The 24,181-nt window shown below is 42.4% G+C and overlaps 1 protein-coding gene across 2 annotated transcripts in view; it reads right to left on the bottom strand.

The window, feature by feature from the left end:
- The window catches only part of GRHL1 (grainyhead like transcription factor 1), a 52,040-nt gene that overhangs the window by 19,739 nt on the left and 8,120 nt on the right, over positions 1-24,181 (bottom strand). For both annotated transcript variants that reach the window (XM_058551816.1, XM_058551815.1), the window contains exons 4-8: positions 23,158-23,548; positions 22,050-22,126; positions 20,470-20,626; positions 20,173-20,284; positions 19,117-19,211 (exon numbers count right to left, since the gene is read on the bottom strand). In XM_058551816.1, the coding sequence (XP_058407799.1) occupies positions 19,117-19,211; positions 20,173-20,284; positions 20,470-20,626; positions 22,050-22,126; positions 23,158-23,548 (832 nt within the window). The remainder of the gene's footprint in view (positions 1-19,116; positions 19,212-20,172; positions 20,285-20,469; positions 20,627-22,049; positions 22,127-23,157; positions 23,549-24,181) is intronic.

A 24,181-nucleotide genomic window follows, 5' to 3' on the forward strand; every position in this document is an offset into this window, starting at 1 on the left:
TGAATCTGAGGCAGCTCAAGTCCCGCCTCCCTAGAGTGTTCCCACTCACCCAGACTTGTGTCTCGGAGCCCACAGCAGCAAGCACCTACTGTTTCAGGACCTGTGCTGGCCACTGACTTTATCCACAGGATCTTGCTCATCATCACCACAACCTTGAGACAGTCTCATCCTTCTTTTACAGGTGAGGCCCAGAGAGACTGTTTAAACTGTCCTCAAGGCAGAAAGCAAAGGACTGGGATTCATATCCAGTGCTTTCTCCTTTACACCTGCTACCTCTTTCCCAAATCAACTCTATCCTAGATGAATCACCCGGCTTTTCTTTACTACCTGGAATGGTCTGCCATTTTTTTTTTTTTCCTGTGAGGAAGATTACCCTGAGCTAACACCTGTTGCCAATCTTCCTCTTTTTTGCTGAGGAAGATTAGCCCTGGGCTAACATCCGTGCCCATCTTCCTCTACTTTACATGTGGGATGCCTGCCACAGCGTGGCTTGATAAGTGGTGCATAGGTCCAAGCCCAGGATCCAAACCTGCAAACCCCGGGCCACTGAAGCGGAGTGTGCAAACTTAACCACTACACCACCGGGTCAGCCCCATATTTTTAAAAAACACTTCAGGGCCGGCCCCTTGGCTTAGCGGTTAAAAGTGCACGCGCTCCACTACTGGCGACCCGGGTTCGGATCCCAGGCGTGCACCAACGCACTGCTTCTCCGGCCATGCTGAGGCCGCGTCCCACATACAGCAACTAGAAGGATGTGCAGCTATGACATACAACCATCTACTGGGGCTTTGGGGGAAAAAAAAAGGAGGAGGATTGGCAATAGATGTTAGCTCAGAGCCGGTCTTCCTCAGCAAAAAGAGGAGGATTAGCACGGATGTTAGCTCAGGGCTGATCTTTCTCACAAAAAAACAAAAAAAAAACCACTTCATATACAATCCATAAACCTGAGTTAAGCAGATAGTCGATGCAACAGACAAAAGACAGAGAGAAAGACAGGTAGTCCATGCAAACAATCGAGCACATAAAGTAACCAAACCACCAGATTTTTCATTTTACAACCAAATGGAAAATCTAAACTATTCCCTCTCATTCTAGGCCACAGGGCTCAATTCCTAACTCAAAAACAGCTGCCTGGGAAAGTAACACTTTACCCTCAACAATTCCAGGAAGTCTCTGACCCAAAGTGATATTCCCTTTACAACAGGATTTCATGGTAATCCAACCTAAAACCTAACCTCCCCCTGCTTCCCAGTGTCAAATTTCTATTCAAAGCAGAAATAAGCAGGAGCCAGATCCCAGATCAGTGTAAACACGGAGCCTTCGGGAGACACAACCCGCACGATCACTTGCAATCGCTTTCTTATACACATTTGTCTCTGATTTTTTAAATCAGTTCTTACTAAACTTGGCAGTTTCCTAAATGTACCACAGAAAGTACACAGCATTCCTGACTCAGTGTTAAAAAATGCTACCTTGTCTAGATAAATATACAAACACACCAGTAAAAGTGAACAAGGTGTGCAACATAAGCATGCTGGGCCCCGGACACAGGGCACAAGGACAGAGCGCTGAAGACCTGCGAGAGAAAAACACGGGCGGTGCTTATGACGCCTGCTGCAGCAGGGTCCCCGGAAAGAACACGCTGGCACCGAAGGGGACAAACTCGCTGTGTTTAAGCCTCAACCAAAGGCCGGCAAGGGGGCAAGATTGATGTTATGTGCCAGCAGGAGGTAACATGGGCAACAGGAAAGGCTCTGGCCTGCAAATCAACACGTCTCAGTTTCACTCATTAGTGCTGCGCCCCCGGGGCAAGGCTGGTCATCTGTCAGATGCAGGGCAGAACCAGATCATCTCTGGATGACTTCTTTTTTTTTTGTGAGGAAGATCAGCCCTGAGCTAACATCCATGTCAATCCTCCCCTTTTTGCTGAGGAAGACTGGCCCTGGGCTAACATCCATGCCCATCTTCCTCCACTTTATGTGGGACGCCACCTCAGCATGGCCTGACAAGAGATGCATCGGTGCGCGCCTGGGATCAGAACCCGGGCCGCCAGCAGCGGAGCGCGCGCACTTAACTGCTCCGCCACGGGGCCGGCCCCTCTAGATGACTTCTAACTCGAGAGTCCTATGATTATATTTACACTGAAAGATGATGACATGATGACGGCTATGTCCCTACTCGGCATTTACTAGTGACAATAATTTTGTGTGATATATTTATCAACCAACTTTTTACGAATCATATTATTTTAAAAGTATCATGTAAGGTTGCCATTTAAAGTAGTCATACTAACTGCTTACATAAAATTCAGGATCTTATAAAGCAGCGGCCCTCACAATGTGGCACCAGGAGCTTCAGCACTGCCTGGGAACTTGCGTGTCTCACACGCCTGACTCAACTGGAATTACCTGGCGGACGTCAGCCTTCCTAGAGGCAGCTGGGCCACGCTGAGAGGCTCTGGCTCTCCCTGGCCTCGGTGGGTCCAGACACTAGGACTTTTTTTAGGTGCTCCCCAGTGATCAGCCAGGATAAAAACCACCGCTGTCAAGTGATTAATCTTCCATAAACTTACACACTTTGATCCATAAAAGGTCTCCTTTGGCTCCAAAACTCTGAGGTTATTAAAACAAGCCCTAACATATGGTTTCCTTTCTTTAAAGAGTTCAGATATTCTTACATGTATTTCTACGTATCCCATCAGATTTTTTTTTTTTTGCTAGGGAAGATTGGCCCTGAGCTAACATCTGTGCCCATCTTCCTCTACTTTATATGGAACGCCGCCACAGCATGGCTTGATGAGCAGTGCGTTGGTCTGCGCCCAGGATCCGAACCTGCAATCCGCGGGCCGCCGAAGTGGAGTGTGCGAACTTAACCACTATGCCACTGGGCCAGCCCCCCATCAGATTTTTTTATTCAAACACTTTTTACAGAGGTACAGCCCTAACAAGTAAGAAGAATATTCATTTAATCAATGGAAAAATAAAGATTAAAGCATCTGGGGGCCGGCCTGGTGGCGCGAGTGGTTAAGTGTGTGTGCACCCGCTCCGCTGCAGCGGCCCGGGGTTCGCTGGTTCGGATTGGGGCGCACACCAACACACTGCTTGGCAAGCCATGCTGTGGTGGCGTCCCATATAAAGTGGAGGAAGATGGGCACGGATGTTAGCCCAGGGCCAGTCTTCCTCAGCAAAAAAAAGAGGAAGATTGGCAGATGTCAGCACAGGGCTGATCTCCTCACACACACACAAAAAAGATTAAAGCATCTGCTCAATCTTGCTATTCAATAAGGTCTTGTAAATCCTCAAGAACTCATAGTTTATAAGGCAGCGACCAGAAAAAAACCTACTAAAGACCTATCAAACTCTACTTCTCATGTTTACTCCTCACATGATGTGTGATATACACAGGGGTCAACGTCTGTGGATGCACTGTGTGTTCAGATGAAGGTGTGGGCATCTCTCTGAACTACAGTGCAAGGCTCATCTGGGGTGTCATCTGCACGGAGCTGCAAGCTCCTGAGGACAGAGACAACACTCAATCAGCCCATTCTGTCCCTGCTGCCTGGTACACAGCACACGCTTAACTCATATGTTTTTACCAAAGAGGGAACATGCAGAGGGAGCAGTGAATAAAAATGGTTCAGAGGAAACACAACATAGACACACAAAATAGCTCTCATGTATTTATCTAAACCAGGAGTTGGCTAACTTTTTCTGTAAAGGGGCCCGATAGTGTTTTAGCCTTTGTGGGCCACTTGCAACTACTCAACGCTGGAGTAACAGTACAAAAGCAGCCACAGACAGCAAGTGAACAAATGCGTGTGGTGGTGTTTCAATGAAACTTTATTGACATAAACAGGCAGCTGGCTGGCAGCCTGAGAGCTGCACTTTGCTGACCCCTGATCGAAACTATTTCTCTAAGCTGCTGGGACAGTAATTTATCCTTACATGATCACAGTGTGGTAACCGGGCAGGAGTATTATTTCCCTTTTTGTAATACAATATTTCCATTTTCCATATAAGTGACTTCCTGAGAAGACATCCACAGTGGACTTCTCGCTAACATGTCACTCACCCACGAAACCACGCTCTTGATCAACACAACCCACACTCACAGCGCGGGCCAGGGTAAGTTTTGAGGGAGAAGCTCAGCATCTAGGAATCTTTATGTAGGAAGGTGACAATCTTTAATCAGCAGCACCCAGAACAGGTCAGAGGGCAAGTCCAGAACACGAGGCAGGCCTCTCCCCTGGGGCCTGGGGCAGCAACGAGACGGGTATGTTCTGGTCCTCACAGCGCCAACACTTAGGATTGGTGCTACCTAATGGGCAACCCCCTGAGTGCGCAGGACAACAGGCCAAGTCACCCAAGTCTGGATAAAACCAATGTTCAGACCATTTTCACCATACAGAGAAATACTTTCTACAACGTGAGTACAGAAAAACTCCGCTATCTCCTACACAGGGTGGGACAGAGGTAAAAAGTAAGATGGATTATTATATATCCAACTCCTGCTCTGTAAAATACATATGCGCACACATATATCCTATTTCTGAAGTCTGAGAGTAGGCTGAATGATACATGACCTTCCTTCTCTAGAATGATGTAAATATCTTTAAGAACGCAAATGATGACCTTTTCTCTGTTTTCATACTTCCTTGCACTGGTTTTGAGGAAAGGTTTGACTTTATTCAAATAACTAGAACATAAGTCTCAAAAGATGAGCAATTAATGTTCCCACCCAAAATCACTAGAAGAGAAAAAAATTAACCACAAAAATAAACTGCTAAACAGGTCAAAGATGCTCTGCAAGATTCCTTTTTAAATGTCCAGCCCATTTTTCTAAGACAGTTCCTCATTCTTGGTTGAGAATTCATGCACTTAGAAATTTTCAAAAGACCTAATTTTGTTGTCAAACCTCAGTTTGAATGAGTGGAAAACAACAAAATAAAGTGATTTACATTATCAAAGGATTAACTTGTATAGATTTTTTATTCCAAATGCTTACAAGCACAGAACCAACAGCAAATCAAATCTTGAACTAATTTATAATGATTTTCCCAGGAAGCATTATGGCAGCCACACAATGTTGTGCATACAACTGGCTGCTTTCTCCACTGTTACTCCTCAAAGGGAAAAAAAAGAAAAAGACACAAGGAAACAGTATGCTCAAAACACAGGTCACCATCAGAGGTTCACTTCCCAGCTGGCAAAGTGAAAGTAACTGAGAACAAATTTTATAAACCCCCAACTCCCCTACTCTTTCTGGGCTTTATCATCAACACTACAAACCAAGGCTTGATGCCAGTAAAACACACTGTCTCTCTCTCGTCTACAGAGAGTAGTCAGATGTGTGAGCTCTAACAAGTTAATTTAATTTGGGGGGAGAAATTAGAGAAATATTTTTCACCCACCTAATTCACAGAAAGAAAGCATTAACAAAGCACTTGGAATTCATCCAAGTTACAAAAATTTTAAGTAGTTGAGCCAGAAGCTAATGATGAAACTAACTTAAGTACACTATATCGATACTTTTCATGAACTAACAAAAAGGATTTTTTTCTTTTAAAAAATTTATCACCATCACAGTAATACTTGTTCTATAATTATTCATGTACAAGAAGCCAACATCCAAATAACATAGTCTTAATTTTCTTTCCCACTGAGAGATTTAGGCAGAACTTTGCATGTAACGCCCAAAATAATTTCCTTATGACTTTCATAACAGTTTTCTCACGAGTGGAATAAAAAATTTCAAAATGTGAATCTTTAGATTCACTAAAGAACAATATGAATCACTCTTATGACAGTTTGGATAAAGTTTTCGTTTTAATTAGGTTTTCTAAAAGGGATAAATAAAAGTTTTCTTTTTAAGGGATCTGACTTTTAAAAAGTAATAAAGTGTTATGCTCCTAAGGTCAGTGAGGATCACCAGAGCTCATTATGTGATACCATCTTGGGGACCAGGAAAATAAAGAGGTCAGAGAACCACGCACAACCCCCAGTGGCTCCCCACGTCTGAGGGAAGGAATCCAAATTCTCAAGGCCCTCCAAACTGTAGCTCCGAACTCCCATTCTACTTTCATACCGCCTTTACGGGAGTGTTTATACGTTGGGGATCTTTATTCTCTCTGCCCCTCAATTTTAAAATAACCTTTATTCCATTCTCTACTGACATCTCTTTTATAGATAAAGACCTAGTACCAATTGATATAACTTCTCTGAGAAGCATTCCCTAATCCACCCAAATAGAATTACACCCCTGTTCTACTACTTATCAAGTTGTAATAAGTGGCTTTTTTGCTCCTCCTCTCCCCCCACCCCTTGCGGCCTGAGTACGAGCTTCTATGTCAGGTAAAGAGCCTCTTCTCTACGTCCTCGTCACCTAGGTCAGGTAAAGGAATAAACGAGTGCCCTGGACATGCCACTTCTAACACTTTGTCACTCTGTCACACTATAATTATAAGAGCTCTAAGTCCCTTGAGGGCAGGGATTATGTGTTATTCATTTTTTAAGTTTCTTCCAGTGTTTAGTACATATTTTGTATTTCTCCCAGTGCCTATTACTAAACGGTACCGAATTAAATGCTGGTAATGAGAGCAGAAGAACCATGGGTATACAAAAATCTACATATCATCTCCAAATCTTAGTTTGACAAGTTTCAAATCCTCACAAAACTGGGCCGGCCCCGTGGCTTAGCGGTTAAGTGTGTGCGCTCCGATGCAGGCTGCCCGGGTTCGGATCCCAGGCGCGCACAGACGCACTGCTTCTCCGGCCATGCTGAGGCCGCGTCCCGCATACAGCAACTAGAAGAATGGGCAACTATGACATACAACTATCGCCTGGGGCTTTAGGGGAAAAAAAAAAAAAAATCCTCACAAAACTTTAAATATACACAATAGTGCCCCCCACCAAACAAAAAATAAACAAAAACACTCGATAAAAATGAGCTAATATAAATTTACACAAATTAACCCTTCTTTCTTCCAATATCTAGTAGAGGGCCCTCTGAACATAAAATGGCCACAAATAAGGTAATGAAATGAAAAAAGAGCGACTGCCTCACTGACATGGGGCAAATGCCAAATCCTAATATCACTACAGAAACTGAATCATTTATTCTTACTCAAAAATTTTTGATAGCTCACCACTGTCTACATAATAAAAACTAAATTCCTTAGCATCCAAGATGCCATATGTGACGCCAATCTACCTTTCCAGCCATATTTTCTACCACCTACAGCAGTATTTCTCAAATATGAATAATATATGTATCCTTTTTAAGAGAGAAAAAAGTTGCTTAACCCCTAAAAATATATCCAGATCCTAGTTTGGAAACACTACTCTATCAAACGGATGTAAAATGTGTGATCACACAGTACCCCAAGAACTCATCTGGCCTTGATCTGGCTCAAACCTACTACCTCAGAACAAACCCTGGCACTGAAGCCTCCTGGCAGCAGCTGACATCCAGCATATGCTTACGATTTTACAAAGTCTTATCACTGAACTGAAAACACAATCTTAAAAATCCTCCATGAAACTCCAACCCCAGTATAGTTGGTCCACAGTCCCGAAGAGTTCGGGTCAAGCTCGTTTATAGAGAGAAGTCCACGCTCCTTACGAGAGCATGCCAGGGCCTTCAGGATCTGGTTCCAGCCACCTCCCTGCACCACTGCGCCTCAGACGTCAAGCTCCAGCACTTTTAGTTCCGCACTCACACGTATAGAGGTTACAGGCTCATTCTGGGCTCTGAACACCTGCTAGTTCCTACTATTCTTGAGGACTCACTCAATTGTTACCTGGAGGAACTGTCTCCGATCCTGTTCTAGGGGAAGCTCTATTCCCTTGCCCTTACTTCTATCACTGTACTCACCGGAGTGGCATTCTCCCCCACTAGATTTGAGTTTCCTGAGAACTAGGCCATGTCCTACTCATCTTACATTCCCAGAACATCCTGGCAGTGCCTGGCCAGTAAGAAACACATGTTCACTGAATGAATGACCCCAAATCCCTAAACTCCAGCCCAATAAAACCATATGCTGCTCTGACATTTGAGCTACACTGACCACATTCTTACAATGGACCTGACTCTTTGGCCCTCAAAACAACCTCCAAAATTGGTACTATTCTGACCCCATTTCACAGATGAGGAGACCAAGGCTTAGAGTTTAGTAACTTGCTGCCCAAGTTCACAGGTTATTTGTGTTCACGTCTTTCCTCCAAGCAGACTTGAACTCCTAGGTCACCCTGGGAGAACCCAGAATGCCAAACAGCTTTTTATACATACTGGACATTAAATAAAAATCTGTTGAATGAATAATTAAATTGACTATATATATAGCCCTTCAATTAACTTGGAAAAGATTATGGTTAATTTAGGGGCTGACTGACATATATAGAGAGAGATGTAAGTTCGTTCTAGGGCACAGATAAATTCACATGATGAGTAATTTTGTACCGCGTCTCTTCACTTTTATTCTTTAAGACGTTATCTATAGTGACCATCTTTCCGTTACAGAAACTGCAGGGGCCTAACAATTATATATCCGATAACTACGTTATCCCTTCGTTTGTAGCTCCATCCCATACTGACAGGTGTCGTAACGTCTACAACCTTCTCAGATTCGAGTGCTGTAGAAGCCAAGTCCCCACTGTTGTTTCCTGCACTACACAACGTCTGGCCTCGATCCGTCAAAGCACCTCTGCAGACTAAACTGTTCCAGTTGCCTCTTTTCCACTTAAATTCACAACAGCTACTCTAGGGAGAAAAAATAAGGAAAAAGAAAAAAGGTCCAATCGAACAGCCTTTGTGAAACTACTCCGCAGGTACAATCTGTCAAAGAATCGTGTCCAGTGCTCTCTCTTCCATAGAGCCTTCTCTGAGTGCCTTAGATCCAAGTACCCTTCTTCCCTGGAAATCTTAAGAGCATTTTTTTAACCTCACTTATGACCTGTATCATTGCAATGAGAGTGTACTCTCTTTTGAGGACAGGCTTTGGGCTTGAATCATTTTTTTATTCCCTCAAAGTGCCTGCATAGAGAAGTACAATGAATAATGTGCTGAGTGAATGAATGTACAGTTAAGAAAGTCTTTACAACATGACATTGTTTTTTTTTTTGTGAGGAAGATCAAGCCTGAGCTTCCATGCCAATCCTCCTCTTTTTGCTGAGGAAGACTGGCCGTGGGCTAACATCCGTGCTGGTCTTCCTCCACTTTACATGGGACACCGCCACAGCATGGCCTGACAAGTGGTGCATCGGTGTGCACCCGGGATCCGAACCCAGGCCGCCAGCAGCGGAGTGCGTGCACTTAACCACTACGCCACGGGGGCCGGCCCCACAACATGACTTCTTAAACCAATTCTTCCACATGGTTGCAAGAGATTAATTATTGTGCATAGAATTTCCTGGAAGGATGTTAGATACGAGTTAAATTGGTCAATAATGACAGCAAAAAAAAAAAAACTTCAAGGGAATATGGTGTTTTGCTCCTGCAAATAAGATTATACACAGCAGACTTTTGGAAAAGTATCAGCATACAGAGCTGAGCATGCCTGATTGCCTGTGTCAATACTACATATTGTCATGTGTACTATGATTCACGATTAGATAGCTCGAGTGAGTTCTAACTGACTGGTAAACATAAGCAAGGAAAGAGAAAAGATCTATTAGGAAGAAGAAAACAAAAAAGAAAAGTGGGTTGATTTAACTACGGAAGATGCTTCAGAAAGCTGGTAACCGAAAAATGCTTTACATTCCAACAATGCACTTACCCTTGTTGTGTACCCTAAAACCATTTACCTTTCACATGAGTATCATACAGTCCAGAGTCTGAAACCTTTTAACACAAGATAGACAGTGTCCAGGTGTGGTTGAGGCTCAGCCTCAGAAGATACAGACAGTAAAAGACCCACAGTAAACAGATGACAAAGACAAAGCCACGACCCATGTCTCCTGCTCCAAACTCAACACTCTCGAAACCACACTGCCACAACAAAGCACAGAGAGCTGAAGAAGCATCTAATGGAAAAATTTTTCGGTGAAGTACGAAAACAGAGAAAAAAGTGACCTCCAAATGGCTGTAAGCAGAAGGTTGTTTTTTAGATCATGAGGCATGGAATGAAAAGTCCTTTATTTGAAATCAAATAGGGAGTCTATGCCAAATTCCTATTTGACTTCAAATAAGTCACAAGATTTAGTTGCTGACACGGCCCCATTAGAGACAGCTGCAGCCATCTTGGATACGGTCTCAGCTGCCCCTGGGAGTCTTTAGCATTTTAACCTATTCTAGTACTAAAATTCAACTTAGTCAAATACAGATATAATATCCGTAATTTCATTCCTAGCATGTAACTGATCTACTAAATTGAAAGTAGAAATCCTAGAACAAATTTTAATTTAACTCTCTTCCACATCAGTCAAAAAGATCACTCTAAAACTTTTCTGAGTAGCGGCTTTAGTTAGAAACCTCCCAACAAATGAAACTATAATGTGAGTTGAATGACGTAGTTTATTCTCACCTCAAATCCAACAGCACCAATTAAAGAGAATAAAATCACCATTCTTCCCACGTTTATATGAAGTTATAAATGTTAGCTAAAGCCAACGGAGTGGGAAACAATGTAAACTATGAAATCAAGATCCAATTCTTGGCTAAAGTCTCATTAGACAGGAACATTTACTGAGCATTATATAGCACACACTTAATCCTAATCAAAATTCCCTCTCCCAACTAAAAAAAAAGAACCCTAAACCAAACAAACCCTGATTATCCTAGCTCTGTATGAGTTCTGTGAGCTCTGTGTAGTTCTCCTACTTAATTAAGCCCAAGAAGGTATCCAAGACTGGGTCATAAACTCAGAAGGAGAATCCAGTCCCACTACTGATTCATCAGATAATCCTAGGAAAGTCACACTTCCCCACTGCTCTGATGACACGAGGTGATTAAAAAAATCCCACTACAGAATGATATCAGCATGAACTGAAAGCCTTCAAATGCACAACTAGTATTTGTGTTATTTCTTGGACTATCCAACGACTATCAAGAAAAAAAAAGAGAAAGAACCAGAAGGCTAGGGTAGAGAGGAGAGGGATGTGGGAAGGGCAGAACACTAACTTGAAATCTTCTCACATCTACGTGGGGCGTTTCCCTGGAGGAAAAACAAGGATCTAGTCATCGCCCTACTGTTACCACAGGGACGCTTCCCACAGCGCCCACACAGCAGCTGTAGTTTCTGCACAGATTGCAGAGAGCCAAGGAAAACGTCACCAAGACAAAGACAGAGAGAGAGAGACAGAGAGAGACAGAGAGAGACATTCTGGAGGCACCTGCACACTATCTTTCCTCTGTCATATCCTCCTATAAGCAGGACCTGGTGATCTTAAGGACGCTTGGCAGATACAGTGATTTGGCACCTGTTGTCCCAAATAAGTAGAATGTTTGTTCTGAAATATGCAGAACTGGATGCAGGTGTGACACAAGGCAAACACAGACCACATTCCACACGTCTAGGTAGAGAATAGGACAGGTACGCACATGGGTCGTGAGGGGAGACTTGGTGGGCAAGCTGACTTCCAATACAAATTTCTAATCATAAGATACTTTCTACTTTAAAAAAAAGCTAAAGAAAAAGTCCCTAAATGAGTAATTAATGTAGAGAGTTCACTTACATTTAATAAAGGATTTGGAGTCTTACATAAAGAGACCTGCCATAAAAAAGCACCCTGAACTCCAAGGCCCCAAAGTGCCGTGCAGTCTCTATTGCGGGTGAATTCAGCTACTACTAACGTCAGGTCAGAGTCAAAGCTCTCTGATGCAGCTTACAAGAAGCAAAACTGGTTGAAATGACAGATTTAGAAAAGCACTTTAGGTGGAATTTCCAGGAAGGACCTAGGAGAAGGAGGGTGAAGGTGACAAGCTGTCAGAGAAGCAAGTTCTATAGAGGAGCTTATTGTTCCTTGACAGTGGCAGGGTGGAGGAAGGGGGAAAATTTGACCAAAAAAAAGAATGAGAAACGAATTCAAGTGACAGCTCAAATGGTGGCTAAACAGACACGGAGCTTCAAACCCGTTTCACAAGATGCAGGTTTCACTACCAACCAGAGCTTTCTTCAGTTGCCAAGTGTCTCCCTCGTCCAATCAAAAACACCACGCACTGGGCCTACCCTCAGGCATGTGCTACGATGAATGCGTGCTATTGTTTCCCGCGGATTCTGAAGCTCCACCGGGACTCTGCACTTTATTTTACATCCGGACGGACCTCTCGCCTGGACACCAGAGTACCCTCTGTGAAATGCTTCCAAGCCGAAGTCCAACAAACTTCGTTATAAAAAAGAAACGTAAGAAGTTTCAAAGAGAAACCTCCCTCACAATCAGACCCAGAACAGTCTCTTCAAAGCAAACCTTCCAATTGCCAAGTAAAGAATTTATTCCACATCAGCTAATTAAAGGCATCCTCCACAAATTTCCAATCAAGAAAAATCTCTTGTCATTTCCAAAACTGATCAAACTACAACTCCAAAGACTATTCATTTCCTATAAAGGAATGTGACTATCCTTCAGGTACCAAAAAATTTTATGTTTTATTTTTAATTCTAATTTTTTTTTGCTGAGGAAGACTGGCTCTGAGCTAAGATCTGCGCCCATCTTCCTCTATTTTGTCTACGGGATGCCTCCACAGCATGGCTTGATGGGCAGTGCGTAGGTCCGCACGTGGGATCTGAACCCATGAACCCCAGGCAGCCGAAGCGGAGAGCACGAACTTAACAACTACGTCACCAGGCCGGCCCCGATTATTTTTTATTTTGATAAATATGTATTTTTAAACAGTATAAAGGAAACCCCTGGAGTTGAACGAATGTCAATTCAGAAGCCTGCATGCCTACCCTGAGTTTCCTTAGAGTTCTAAGGATGGAACTCAAGGTTAATCCAGGTCAATCAAGTTAGCCTGCATCTGCCTAGACTCAAGAAGTCTCTTACCCTTTGTTTTCAAAGTAACAATGCCTCCTGACTTCTTTTTCTATTAGGCCAGGGAGCATACACTTTTGTTTTCAATCTCCTGCCTACATTTAATTGCAATTGCAAGTAAGATACCTGACTCACTTCTCTCCCTCCTCCCTCCCATTCACACTGGAAATTTAAAGTTGTGAAACAAACCAAACCTGTCCCTTCTTAATGCAACCAAACATGGCAACACCTCATTTTAATGCAGCACTTCATTGATGCTTCACAAGAATGGAATCCCTATAAATGCAAACAATATGCTCAGTCCAAACAAATTAAAAATTACTCTCACAATGAATTCCAAATATTATGCTTAGACAAAACAACAAACTGTTATCAAATTCATAAACCTGCATCCCACAAGCACACATAAAAAGTCCTAAGTGCAAGTGACCAGGACGGTTACATCCCTCTGGCAGAATGAACTCTGCAGGCCTCAATGATCCCTCACCAGGAACTCCACACGTTTTTGCTGAGACAAGGAGACAAAAGGGAAAGATACCAAGGCTCCATCCAAGCACAGGCCCCGTGCTAAAGCTTCTCGGCTCTAGTCGGGCTCCACATTCTATTTAATCCTCTTTCTTTTGTAACATGAGCCTCTCCGTGACATAAAACATTTGGCTCAGAAGGACAATACTTCAGAACGCCTTAAACTCCTTCTTAGAGCCGACAGATTATAATTAAAAGTAAAAGCACACAGTGCTCTCATCGACAGGATTTTTACTGTAGGGAATGGGATGCTCTGATTTTGTCCCATCTCTGACTGCCCTTTCCCTTCCCACAGGCCAGGGCATCCCACTGCAGGTAAAAAGTGTAAGGGAAGTGAACCATGAAGAGACAAAAAGTGTGTTAAATTGGCTCTGTCACCCCCAGAGATAAGATCATGCCATCAAGGAAAAGATGGGTTCCATCTATCTGCGAGAAATCTCATCACAAACTGAAACGCAGTGCTTCCTTCTGAAGGTCTGGTGAAGACACAAAAAAGCAACCAGGTTCCACAGCAGCACTGCAGGAGAAACGCCCAGGTCTTCGAGTTGTTTTAAACCATGGATGCACAACACAATAAAACAAAATTACACTCCACATCTAACCTCTTCTCTGACACTGTTTACTCCAGCAGGAGCTTGATGCATGTCTGATGGTAAGATCTCTGCTGTTAATACTTAAAAAATGAAATGTGTGAATGGTAGCTGCACCCCCGTCCACCTTCTAGTATAAGGATTTAGAAGTCACTATCGGAAAAAACATGTCAGATATTTTGTATCCTGGGGGTTCATGACATCTTTAAAAGGTTTGCTTCATACTCCTGGAGATCACAGCTACACAGAGATGGGCAAAGACATCCTGAGCTTTGCTTTGCACCGTAGCTGCTTTCCCATTTGCCATACTGTCTAACTAGCTACAATCAAATACACTGCTATACCATCGACAGACACCCCTTCCTATTAGCGTTCCCCGGGTTTACAGAGTTGGCTGGCCCAATTTTCATTCGATTCCAATACAGTTGTTTTTTGGTTTATAATTCCACTCCTCTGTAGTTAACATCACTTATCCAACAATCAACATAAATTATTTCCTGGTAGCAAAAGTGCTCTCTACTACAGGAATTCATACTAGTGAATCCATAACGCTACTCTAGTAATAAGAATTCTTACATTTTTAAATATTCTCCCCCATCAAGAACACTTCATGTCATTTCAAGGTCTGGATTCCTGCCTCCTCAGGTGGCCCCATTTTGATGACCAAGCAGCAAACACTTACTCATCTGGAAGACTCAGTGCTTCTTTATGGGTACTGAGCAGGTAGCGCTGCCTTAAGTGTGAGCATAGGTAAGGGACCTCAGCACAGTGCCTAGCATAGAACAAGCATTCAAAGAAGTTAATTCTCTCTCCATAACTTCTTTTTCCTCTATTTATTTTAGATCTTCAGACTGTGAGAGGCCCTTACTTCCTATCACTAACCAAATCTCAATGCTGTTGTAAACTCTTAGATTTACAATCCAAGCAAGAAATTAAACCCTAGGCCAAGATGTGCAGCCTATCCAGAATTACTCACTTCATTTTGGAAATACTGAAACTGGAGTAGAACAGACAACCCCAATTTATAAATTATTTGTGTTTCCAAAGTTCATTTGTAAAGTAGTATAAACACACTTTTCCTTAGAAATCATGACGTTATATTTAGGATCTCAGGCTATCCTGAGATAGCCCATTTAACCCACAATATACCTGAACTATTCAGGTTTTCGCCTGGATCTAGCACTGCGCCTTGGACATCAGCAGGCACTCAGATATCAGCGGGATAAAGCTATGAATTCCTGTAATAGTGGGAAAGGAGCACAGCCAGCTCTGGATAAAGCCTCTCTATAGTCCAGGTCTGTGTTTCTCTTCCTCCTGCCTTCCCCCACGCACCCCTTCATTTCCTAGTCCTCTCCTCCCCAAGTGACCCGGGCCCTCTCATCTTACCCACTCCAAACGCCAGCACCTCACTAGAGCGCCACCTCTAAACGTTTCGGAGGTAACTATTCCTTCTCCCTGCCAAAACTACCTCAAGCAGCTGATCTCAGCTGTACATCAGGAGGGAAGAAATCCGATTATTTCAGAATGAGATGTTAACATCTGTGAACATTTCACAAAGAAATGTAAACTTTAACTTGCCCAGAGATTTCTGACTCTTTTTAAAAGATGCCTGACTATCCAAACAAATCTCATTTTGTGTGGAATACAAAACATGAATAAAATGGGACTACACCATGGAGAGTAGTGCTGCATGTTTCTAACATATTTCTGCTTTTCAAAGCAACTTCCTTCTCCCCTGATACTTTGCAAATTAATGCTTTTTTACAAGTTCCATAACTTCTTCAAGTTTCCATGGGTATATGATGATGCTGATGAATGGAGTGTGTACAGGGACAGTATGAGATGAGTCTGGCTTGGACAGTGTTCTTCCCAACCTGGAACATAAGCCAAGGTATTCAAGATTCAAGCCAGGATGTCCTGAAAATACAGTTACCCCAAAAGTGAGCAGCAGAAGCTACAGGGAAGATTCATACGTTGACAACGGGCCAGAATTCTGGTTTTATTCACCCTGGCAAGGCCAAAACAGCATACTAGATATCTTAAAAAAAAAAATTTGGTGGGGGAGAAGGGAATGACACATATCTCCGATAAACCCTTTTGTTTGGGGGGTGAGAATGAACCGGAATTAAGAATCAACAAATGTATCCTAAATTAGAACAAGAAGGTGGGCAAAAAAGGTGAATACTTTTGGAAAAAGAAGTAAAAAAAAAAAAAGTCTACACAGGATTCTGCATGTACATTTGTTCACTCCAGCTGCCCTGGGGTATCAATTACTTTAAGGATAAAAACAGAAAACATCAACTTGGCCAGGGAAAGCAAAATATCCAGATACTTAATTCTAACACGTTTGAAGTTGATGCCTGGTATCAGCTTCAAAAGGGAGCAGCCTCATTAAGAAATGGCACAACCTGATCTGGTAGCAGACACAGGCTTAAAAATCTAGTCCACGCTGGGGGTCTGGAAGGGGAAATGAAACTAAATTTACCTACATCAATTAACAATGCTATTAAGGCTACTTGGGACACGCCTCCAATAATAGTTCTCTTTAACAGAAATATGCTGAAGGCCTTCAGAATAAAACCAGCCATTATCCCTACCATCATCTTGGCTTTCATTGATCCCACCCTACAGAGTGACACATTGAACAAACAAAGAACCCAGCCCATACGCAGGGCCTTTCCACCCAGATCTCCACGCACTCTGACAAGTGTTTATTAATCCTGAAGACACACGTCAACAAAGAAGAGAGTTGGCCACTAGAGCCTTTCTATTTTCCTAGGGGGAAAAGGGGGTGAAACTGAGCTAGTGAACCACGGGACTAATCAAAGGTCACAGGTAAGTCAGAAAAGTGAACTCAGGACTCAGACGCTCCTAATCACCTCCTCCACAATTTCCCAGTTAGTCCCTCACAGTGAATAGGAAGCATTTCTCAAGTTTGCTTTAAGAACAGAAGCACCTGGAGGGCACAGGGCGAGCTCTTCTTATAGGCTGCTGTTAGTAGCCAGCACATGGAGTCCTATTATGATATTTAATTTCAAAATAACTGTAACAACAATTGTATAAAATGAAAAGTAAACATCTCCTAGTAGCTCCTCTGTAGTGAATTCCTTGTTTAATCAAGCACCAAACTCTGGACTAAGCAGCCTCAGGACATTTGTACAGGATCCAGGTGGTCGGCAGGACAACCTCAACACAATTACACTAACTTAAGCTTCTGCCAGACTGGCAGACCCAACCTGCTCTTACCCTGCAGTCTTACAGACACACGTCTGCCTTAGACACGATGACCACAAGAGGAAAGGAAAGAAACTATAATACAAACTTAACATGGTTCTCAAGAATACAGTCATGATTTTTAAAAGCGATCCTATGGGGCTGGCCCCGTGGCTTAGCGGTTAAGTGCGCGCGCTCCGCTACTGCAGGCCCGAGTTCGGATCCCAGGGGTGCACTGACGCACTGTTTGTCCGGCCATGCTGAGGTGGCGATCCACATATGGCAACTAGAAGGATGTGCAACTATGACATACAACTATCTACTGGGGCTTTGAGGAGAAAAAGGGGGAAAAAAAAAAAGGAGGAGGATTGGCATGGATGTTAGCTCAGGGCTGATCCTCCTCACCAAAAAAAAAAAAAAAAAGCGATCCTAGGCAGTAAAAAATGAAATTCTGTAATACTTACACCTAATGCAGTGTCTTATTCCATAATGGCTAAACTCTTGTTGACTAAATAAAAAAGTGAGGTCAAAAAGGACAGGAAAGTGATCATCCCTATGTATTTGGTCCTCGATAGAGAAAAGTATTCCTAATATTACAACAAACACAAAAGATCCATCTTATTTTAACACTTGCCCCAAAATTAGTATGTTTCTATTGTGTCTCCTGAGTTCTCAATTTTTAAACTAATCCAAAGAAAAAAATAAATACCAGAACTCTAATAATTTGGTGAAGAGAAGGATTATACCAAAAGGGAAGAATACTGTGGGAAGGGCACATGACTCAAGAGTATGCTTAATTTTTCCTAAAAGGTACTAAAAACTCCAGTAAGAATTACCCAAATGGCCATCTGAATTGGAAGCAGTTTTTCACTTGTAAAAGCCCAGAGAGAAGCATCTTAAACGAGCTTTATTCACAGGGTGACAATATGAAGCAGCGTGTCGCTAAGGATAAGTTGTATCTAAGAGCCTTTCTGAAGGAACTCCAACAGCTTCACAGGCATTGTTTCAATAATCCTTACAACATGCCTGCCTGAGGGAGGAGAGAGGGACTAACTACACCTTGCAAAGGAGGAAATGAAGCACAGTGACCGAGGAATCACACTCGAGGGCAAACAGTGGGCAGAGGCAGGCTCCCACCCACAGCTTCCGGCCCCCTCCGCTGGCTCACAGGCACTACGCGTGTAGAAGTGCTTCAATAACAGCTGTCTTTCCAGTGGAAACAGAAGGTGAGAAGGGGAGAAGGACAGGTTTTTTTTGTGAGGAAGATCAGCCCTGAGCGAACATCCACGCCAATCCTCCTCATTTTGCTGAGGAAGACTGGCCCTGGGCTAACATCCGTGCCCATCTTCCTCCACTTTATATGGGACGCCGCCACAGCATGGCCTGACAAGTGGTGCATCGGTGTGTGCCTAGGATCCGAACCCGGGCTGCCAGCAGCGGAGTGCACACACTTGACCACTACGTCATGGGGCCAGCCCCTAGAACGACAGTTTTATAACATCTGAGAAGAAGCTGTACTTTCAGAAAATGTGAAATAATGAAAAGAGAGAAAGTAAAGAATCCAGCTGGCTCTGATAAAGAGGAAGAAAAGACAGAGCTGATGAGATTACAGCCACTTCTCCCAAAGTCTTGCCCTGTTTCCATGCACTTCATGACATATGGGTATAACCTATCTTCTTAGCCAAGTTTATCCTCCTTATTCCTTACCAAAGGAATGAAAACATGCAAAATGGTAAAAAAAGATCAACTGTCAAATCATTAAGTTCCTCCCACTTCTCCTCAAACAGCTGGCAATACAGGAGTCCCTAAGCTTCATTACCTACCTTTGCTTCATCATTAATGTCCCAAGTGAAAGAAATGGCATTATAAGCAATCTCCTCAATGTTACTGATGGTATTGAAGCTTTCTTTATAGTCAGCTATATGAGTGATGAAAAAGATAAAAGCAATTAGTGATTTCTAGTTCCAACATGACATTACAGCAGTGCAAAGTAAGATTCAGTTTTTCATATTATCACCTCTGGATAACTTAAAGTAACATTTTGTTGGGTTGAAAGAAGTTCAAAAATGAAGAAAAAGAATTTTCATAATAGAGGCAAGCTTAGGTATATTTAATTTTATCCCATTATGTCAAATTAGGATACTTAGGTCTAAAAAGTTTAAATAACTGTCCTAAGGTCACAAAACTAGTCCAGAGAACCAAGATTAGAACTCAGTTCTTTTAATCTGAAAAGAGAATGCGAACATTACAAAAGACAAAGAAAAGAAGTAACACTAAGATTAAGAGCCATCTTGTGATACAGATAATGGTTTTACACGAAAATGACATACACTGCAAGAACAGAGGTTTTCATAAAGCTACTTCACTAACTGCAGATTTGCACAGGTCTGCTGCTATACTGTAGTGATGAATCTCCGGGTCTGTGTACAGACAGAGGAGCCTAGCAATGCAGTTCAGCATGTAACTGGGGAAGACTGCTAGGTAACTGCACATCAGCAGTACTTTCTTTTACTTGATTTGTTTTTTTTCTCTGTCTTATTATCATCTCCAAACAATCAGAATCTCTTAAAGAAGATACTTACTACATCTCAAGACATTTGCAAACCAGAAAGTGGGACACTCTTATGTGAGCTGGCTATCCAGCTTCTGGCCCCAGCGTCACAGGGCAAGCCACTGCACGGGGCACATGTCCCTGTGAAGGGAGTAATGTCAAGAGCACGGATTCCTGGAGGCCAAGGACAGCGTTTGGGACAGATCAGTAGCTGGCATAAGAATTCGAACGCTTTCGGCAGGAAGCTGATCACTGCCAAAAACAACTGGATTTAGAAAACTGGACGCTTGCGCCTCTGGGAGTGAAGGCAGGCTCCGGAGCTGCTTACCGATGTCAATGCATCTTTGTTTAGCGGTGTGCTGCCGCGAGTGCCAGTATTTCCAGTGCCTCAACTGGTCTTCTCTGCTTTTGTCTTCAGCAAAAACCACCATGATCACACTCTACGAAAGCAAACACACCACGACATAAAGACGTTAGGGGTGAGTATCTTTTGCAAAAAAGTGTTAGATTTTACAGTTAAGGCTTGAAACTGCAATTTCAGCTCTTCGTTTAGATCTGCTTCAGACCTGGAAATATTAAGCTCTGACTAGCTTCCCTAGAGAACAGAACTAAGAGCAGGACATACCCGAACTCTGCTGATGGGGTGATGGATTCCCTCACTGTTGCTCACTTCCTTCAAGGTGACAGGATAGAACTGGCCTTTGTTCAGGTAGGTCATAGTGTTGTCTCCCGGCTTCTGTCGAAGCGATTTTGAGGCTTCTAGGGTATATTCAAAGTTGTTCCTAAAGAACAAAGAGAGTCACAGATCTCTAATCCACTCTCTTGGAAGCTTCCTATAGGATTTAGCTCAATCCTGAAACGCTTCCATTGTACCAACTGACTATGTCATATTATAAACAGCACTTACTACGTTTTCCATGATAAATATAATCTTAACCCAGAAATTCTCAAATCTCTCAGATGTGGGACTACAAAATGCCTACTAGAAATTCTATGAAGTAATGTTAACAATTAGAAGTTTGGAGGCTAAGGATATTAAAGATACTAATAACTGAAAAGGACTTTGGAAGAAAATCTCACAAGACATGCTGCCACTCGGGTATTTCCCCAGCAAAGGCTGCAAACGCGTGGCAGGTGGTGCTCTGATTAAATTCGATTTGTTAAGCACAGCATTTGTTTGCTGTTTTTGCTTGTAATTTAAATGTCTTCAGAGGGCCACTTCAGAACTCGTTACATTTCCTATTCCCTTACAGTATCACACATACATCCCCCTAAAGTTGTTTAATAACCTTCCTAAGCCAGGGGTCAGCACATTACACCTATTTTTGTAAATAAAGTTTTACTGGAATACAGCCACGCCCTTTGTTTACGTATTCGCTCTGGCTGCTTTTGTGCTACAGCGGCAGAGCTGGGTAGTTGCAACAGAGCCTGTATGGCCCACAAAGCCTAAAACATTTACTATCTGATCCTTTACAGAAAAGGTTTGCCGACCTCTATCCTAAACCCTAAAGGCATCTGAGTTTGTGACTTCTGCACCTTGAGGCAGGTCTTTAAGGGAAGTCTCAATTCCTATAAAATCCTAGACTTTTAAATAAAACTTTATTTCAAAATATAACACAGTAAAAATGCATAAAACAAAATTATAAAATGAAATCTTAGACTCTTTTTAAAAAATCTGAAGGTGTTTATATATGTTCATAAATAACTAGGAAAATCTTCATATCCCCAGTGTGAGAAATAATTTTGTGAAGTTTAAAAGAAGAGGCTGTCAGATCAGGAAAAAGTTGACTTCATTTATTTTATCATTAGCGAGGCTAATCAAAAAATAAAAGCCTTTATCCACCTGATGTTATTCCCAAATTCTCATAGAATTATACACTTTTGGAAACAGAAGGGACCTCAGAGATTTAACTTAATCCCCTCCTCTCTTCTTTTAGATTCCATGCTACCGTCACATAAAGAAACCAAAGGAAAGAAGCAGCACCAACACCAAGAATTAAGGAGACATGAAATGCAGTTCAGAGTTCAAAACCGAATGCACTGAAGCACATGTCCTCTAGCGAAGCATTATTACCACAGTGACTGTAGTCAGATACAAGTGCGAGCCCGCTAAAGCCACCTCTGATTTTTCAGTATCAAATTAACAAAAAAGAAATATGTCATAAAAGCTAAAAGTTAAAAATCAAATTAAAAGACAACTATTACCCAGAAACACTGTCAAAAACATAGTCCTCTGAATTCATGCCAGGCATCCGCAGACTGAGATCCGAGGGGAAGAAAACCTGAAATATCAACGTAATAAGCCACAACTATTTAACTGGTTATCAGGCTTACTAAAGACCAACGTCTGGTACAGCATAAAAGTCTGTGGCTTACAGCAACCCATTACTCTTTCAATATTCATTTTAAAATAAAAATTTAAACTCCATGAAAAATTTAAAAAGGAAAAGAAAACTAAAAAGAAAAAAATCCATTTTATATGCCACTCCATTAAATTAAGAGCATCTACGTAGGTACTCCCAAAAAGTGCTTCAATATTCCCCTTTCCCATCTTTTCCACACAGCTCAGTTCCGTTAAAACTCCAGAATCTGTAACCAAAATCTTAAGACTTTTAGGAGTCAGCCCTATCGCTGTACCAAATGAAGACACAGTATCAAGTTTCCACCATGGCTGGATGGATTGCTGCATTTTCTCAGGAAAGGTTACTATAAACTGAGATAGATGCTCCTTTCCCCCACGAGTCGTTAAATACGGTTTCAAACATCTTTGGTCCCTAACCTTTACCTGAGGGAAGTGTCCATCACTACAAAACCCTCAGAGGTATTTGGAGTTGATTTGTAAATTTCACACAATGCATCTGTCATCAAGATCCTCCCTGCCTCCCTGATGATACTACCAAACAAGAAACACCAAGCAAACACACGATAAATCATTTTATATTAAGATCAGTTGCAAGGAGCTTGTTTTGGTCTAGGACGAAAGCCAAAAACAGACTATGTGGATATATCTGTTGTCGACAGAAGATTATGTTTGGGGTTCTCTCTCTCTTTCTCCAGCAAATCACTTAGCTGAAAGCATAATTGTTAACTCAGCTGCTGGTAAGATTAGCCATGTGCCCTTGATAATAACTTCTGGTTTTATAGCGTTAGTTTACAAATTATATCCATGGGCCTCTTCTCTTAAAAAAAAATGTTTTGTTCCTAATCCATTCATTTCAGGCTGAGTTTCAAGCTTACATAACAAGGAAGAGGTGGAACTCAATACTTATACAAACACACAGCGGTCCCAGGAAGATGCTTTCGTTTCCTATACCTCCTGAACGCCTTCCTTGAAGGTCTCTGAGAAGGTAGAGTCTGGAGTTCGCCTTTGAGCATTTGGGGGTTGAGCACCAGAGCTGAACTGGTCAGTATTAAGGTTCCGGTCGAAAACCACCACCCGCTCAGTGGGCTCAGGATGATACACTGCTGGGGGCAGCCCCACGGCAAAGCTGGGGGGCTGGGTCTCCGTCTTGATGGAGTGGGTAGGCATCGCTGCTATGGAGACTGTGACTGTTGTGTCAGGGGCTGCGAGATGGCCTCTCTTATCAATGCCCAGTTGGTTGCCATGGGGAAGGACGATGTTAAATGGCACATTTTTCAGTACTTGCACTCTGTTTTCTCCAGCAGAAAGGAGGGACTGCTCAGTCACATTTGGTATGCTGTTTCTTTAAGAAAAGAAAACAAAACTGTGTTTTCAAACTCAATGCTGATACAGTTCTTTGACAATTTTTATTTCCCTAATGGCATTGGCTGTTGAGTCCTGTGCAATAATAATAATAATATCACCTAGTAGAAACCAAATAAATAGAAAATGGCATGACAACAATTACTCGAGAAAGAAAAAAGACTTCACAGTTACAGGTCAAGTAAAATACAAAAGTATTAAGCACAACTTCATTTGAAATACTGAGAACTCAGAGCTCTCCTCTGCGACACTTTATTTTCAATAAGCCTAACAAAATTATCATATTTTACCAGGAGTCTGAAGCTACAAACGTGATTGTCGGCACCGTACAGGATGGTGGTTCAAGCACAGACTCTATAGTCAGACTGCCCGGGTTCAAGTTCTGTGCGACCTTCAGCTGGTTACTTCATCTCTTAGTAACTACGTACTCTTCTATAAGATGGGGATAATAACGGTACCCATCCTCACAAGGTTGTGATGAGGACCAAATGGGCTGATACACTGAAATGTGTGTAACAACGCCTGGCACACGAGGCTTCAAGAAGTATGGGCTATTACTACTTGGCCACCACTTTTCCTAGTACTTATGCTTACGTGTCTTTCTTTTTCACCA

This window comes from Diceros bicornis, chromosome 12 (assembly GCF_020826845.1).
Source record: "Diceros bicornis minor isolate mBicDic1 chromosome 12, mDicBic1.mat.cur, whole genome shotgun sequence".
Taxonomy (NCBI): domain Eukaryota; kingdom Metazoa; phylum Chordata; class Mammalia; order Perissodactyla; family Rhinocerotidae; genus Diceros; species Diceros bicornis.